This window comes from Loxodonta africana, chromosome 16, assembly GCF_030014295.1.
Source record: "Loxodonta africana isolate mLoxAfr1 chromosome 16, mLoxAfr1.hap2, whole genome shotgun sequence".
Taxonomy (NCBI): Eukaryota; Metazoa; Chordata; class Mammalia; order Proboscidea; family Elephantidae; genus Loxodonta; species Loxodonta africana.
The window spans coordinates 32,487,576-32,491,440 of record NC_087357.1 but is presented as its reverse complement, the minus strand read 5'-3'; the positions used below and the strand labels follow the sequence as shown (position 1 = coordinate 32,491,440).

At 57.2% G+C, this 3,865-nt stretch overlaps 1 protein-coding gene across 13 annotated transcripts in view; it reads right to left on the bottom strand.

Moving 5' to 3' along the window:
- Positions 1-65: 65 nt before the first annotated feature.
- The window catches only part of FBXW4 (F-box and WD repeat domain containing 4), an 87,213-nt gene continuing 83,413 nt past the window's right edge, over positions 66-3,865 (bottom strand). For 3 of the 13 annotated variants that reach the window (XM_064269411.1, XM_064269410.1, XM_064269421.1), the window contains 3 exons: positions 1,419-1,559; positions 730-871; positions 66-524 (listed from right to left, as the gene is read on the bottom strand). In XM_064269411.1, the coding sequence (XP_064125481.1) occupies positions 405-524; positions 730-871; positions 1,419-1,559 (403 nt within the window). In that variant the 3' untranslated portion in view covers positions 66-404. The other 10 variants (XM_064269412.1, XM_064269419.1, XM_064269416.1 and 7 more) reach the window with 7 other exon arrangements.

Sequence of the window (3,865 nt, the reverse complement as noted above, 5' to 3'; positions counted from 1 at the left end):
GGAGGAATGCCAGTAGCTGGGGGTATCGGCAGAGCCTCACCCCTCCCTCCAGGGAAGGGGCAGAAAGGGGCCAACTGGGCAGCATGGAACACCTCACCTTACTCTCTAAGCTGGTGCTAGCTCTCAGATGGGTGGGGCGCAGGGTGGCGCCTGACCTTTGCTCTGGCCAAACAGGGAAACCAGGCCCTGGCTCAGCTGCACTCTCCCAAAGCAGCAGGTCCCTTCTCTCCAACTGGTTCCTGGGAGGGACTTCATCCTGGGTAACCCACAAGTCCCCGAGCACTGTGGTCACAGGTGCAGGAGCACAGGCACAGCGGGGCAGGTGGTATCACTGTACCCTCCATGCAGGAGAGGTCCCTGAGAAGCTGGCCTCCTTGGCCCACAGGATGGGGTGGCCCTGACTGTCATGGGTTTTGAAAGTCCAGGACGTGGAGGTTGTAAGACAGCGCAGCATAGAGATGCTTGGTAGTGAAACGCAGACAGTACACAGGACTGCTGAGGGGGGTTGACGTCAGTGGGAAGGCCTGGAAAGAGGGCACGAGAAGTGGTGAGAACTTTCCAAGTGGGAAATGGCAAGACCCTAACCCAGGGTCCTCAGGCCCATGTGCCATCGTAGCTTCTCCCAGCCCCTTCCAGGCACACCCTTGGCCACATCACCCACTCCCAAGATGCAGCCCGTAATAATGAGTCCTGGCATCCTGGCGGCTAGAAGGTGGGCAGGACACTTACATGCAGACAGGCCCTTTGGCGCCGGTCCCACAGCCGCACAACGCCGTAGTAAGAGGAACCTGTGGCCAGCAGGTGGTTCCCATCTGTCTGCAGGCAGTACAGGGTGCTGTCGTGAGGCTCCTCCCACTCCATGACACACTTCCTGTTCCGGAAGAAGAGATGTACAGGGAGGCTTGGGGGTGCCTTCCACCTCCACCCCAGCTTCCCCAGGAGAAGCTCAGGGGAGGGTTAGGGAGTCATTCTGGGCTACGAGAGAGAGAAGGCTGAATCGCCATATTCTTTAAAAAGCAAGCCTAATGGGGGAAGGCATCTTCTGTAAAGATCTTTCACCAAGCCCCAGACCACAGGGCAGATTCTATCCTCGCTTGTGTTTCTCATGGCTGGCAGCATGTTGTGGGACTCATGAGGTGGAGAGGAAAATCAAGGCCTCCAGAAAGGGCTGGGCCAGCACCCTGATGGCTCCTGAGGGCTCTGGAACACTAGCCCTCATCAGGACCTGTTGGCTGCAGTCTCCTGGGCCAGAGGAAACTGGGTGCCTCAGGGACAGTAAGCATGTTATGATCTTTCTGGCCCCTCTCTACCCAGCCCCTGATGTGAAGTCTCTGTGCCTTCATCCTTGGGTTGACATAGGGCTGGAGCAAGGACTAGGACTGCATGGGGCACCCACCACCTCTGGCCAACACACTCACCGGACACTGGTGCGGAGGTCCCAGTAGCGAACATAGGTGTCATAGCCACAGGACAGGAGTGTAGAAGGGGTCTCATACATGACGTCCAACACCCCAGCCCCTGGGGGAAAGTCACTGCCCAGATGTGTCATCAGCTGCCCACTGGGAAGAGAGGAAGGGCAGAGGCTGTCCCACGTTGGCCTTCAGATGGAATCAGAGCTCGGGAAATGCAGCTTTCCTTCTTGAGCTAGAATTAGAATCCCTTAGGAAGGGGGCTGAGGGAGAGGCCCCAGACTCTACCCCTCCCACAGAGTCTCTCAGCCCCAACGAAAGCCCTCAATCAGATGCCCGCAGCCCCTCCTCACACCTGCACGCTGGCTGCCAGCCGCCAGCCACTCCTCGGGGCGATGAATGGGCCTTGCTAAAGGGGTCAGCCCCCCTCACACACACACTTGGTTACTTTATACTCCTTGATCCCGCAGGTCATGCAGTTCTGAGCTGCCCGAGTCCAATGCCTTAATTCCCGCCTGTAATCTGGGGCTCAAACCTCACTGGGGATAAAGACCACACAAAGGGAGAAGGGGAGTCCCAGGAGATGTTAAAACAAGTAAACACCTTTGTGTCCAGAGAGAGAAATCGCTGAGAAAGCAGCTTAGCGGGCTGGTCCCTGGTGTTCCTGGCCCTGCTGGCCCCCAGCCCAGGGCTCGCACGCTCTGTGATCACAGTCCTCATCCTGCTGGGCTCCAGCCTGCTCCCCTACCCTCACCCCTCCCGGGGCCGAGAGCAGATTACTGAGAAGAACAATTTCTTTGTGACTGTAATTCCCTCCGTGACCGCGGCAGTGGGCAGACCCCTCATCCTGATGCCAGACCCCTAGCAACCACGTAGGGGGGCCTCCTGGCCCTAGCGACTACCCCTCAACATCAAGTGCACCCGCTAATCCCTGTGACTAGGGGACGGGTAGAAGCGTTGAGTTTCTGCAGAATGATTGGGGAGAATGATGGAGAAGAAGGTAACTCCCCAGGCATGACCCCTTGGCTTCATCCCGGAGATGCTGGGCTCTCCTCCATGACATGACAAGAGAAACAAAGCCATGGACATGTCACAGGGAGGCCCAGGTAAGAGGCCCTGGCATGGGTGGGAGAGGACTTCATGGTCCCAACTTCCCAGCTTTGGCCTAAGCAGCATTTCAGCAAAGGGTTGGAGGGAGCCAAGGTTGCTAGTGCAATCCTCTGCGCACTCCTCCTGAATGGGGCAATCTTCCCTGAAGGAGTCAAAGGAGGAGGCTATGCAGGTTCCCTTCTGCCCACTCTGCCTGCCCCTTTGGGCCCTAGACAGTGAGGTGACTCCCTCAAAGAGCACGGTTGCTGTACAGTGGGGGATTGGGCCCTAAGTCAGCATCCCTAGCCTGTCCCCAGCTTCCTATCCAGGGAAGTTCTCTTCCTCTAGTGTTGGGCCGGACTAGATGATGACTAGCGTCTGCCTGTTGGGGGGATCCTGAGAGGGATCAGGCAGAAAGCCTCCCTAGATCACTATCCCCTAGACATCACTGACCTAGGCTCCCAGAGAACTTCTGCCATCCCAGCCGGGCCATCAGTCAGCCACGGGGCCATCAGTCTGCAGCCAGAGCCTTGCAGAGGGCTCGCTTTCTCTCTCTCTCTCTCAAGGTACACATGTACGTTTGTACACGCCCAGTAAGAACTGTTTTGGTCCACAGTTCTCCCTCTCCTTCCAGATTTGGGGGCCCTGCCCCCTCCATTAATGAGGCCTTCAGGAATGACTGAGGAGCTTTCCCCTTTAATCTATAGAAGTAATTTCATGTTTGTCTGTTTGAAATAGAAGATGAAAGGCAACGGGGGTTGGGGAGAGTGAATCCCAGCATGGCTCTACCTGCCCAGCCCTGGTCCCAGGGTTCAGTGGGAAGGAGGGCTGGGCACCCATGGGGCTGCGAAGGGGCACACCCAGACTGAGCTTCCAACCTGGGTCACTGCCCCCATGTCTGAACCACCAGTGGAAAATGTCATGGCCCTAAGTGTCTGCAACAAGAAATAGAGAACAGCCCAAGGGCCCCCACCCTCTGGGGGAGGCCCAAGGGCCCTAGGGAGCACCAGCCACTGGGGCAGGACAAGTGCCGAAAGCCCCTCATCTGCCAGCCCAGCCCGGCCAGACAGCTGAGTTTGTTCTGAGCTGTTCTCTGGTTCTCTGAAACGGCCACACACACTTTAACTGGGCCAATAAAAAGATACAATTTCTTTTGCCTCTGGGCGCAGGGCCCTAGGGGCTCTGTTGTGCAGTGTCCGAGAGGTTAAGTTCAGAGCATAAACTGACACACCAGGCTCTGGGAAATGGCCCGACTCTTCAAATAGTGGCCCAGCGGTGCCATAGGAGCCCTGCTGGGGCTTTGATTTGGGAAAACAAACAGAAATGGCACCGTGGGCCCTTCAAGGCCCCCACCCCAGGACCAATTT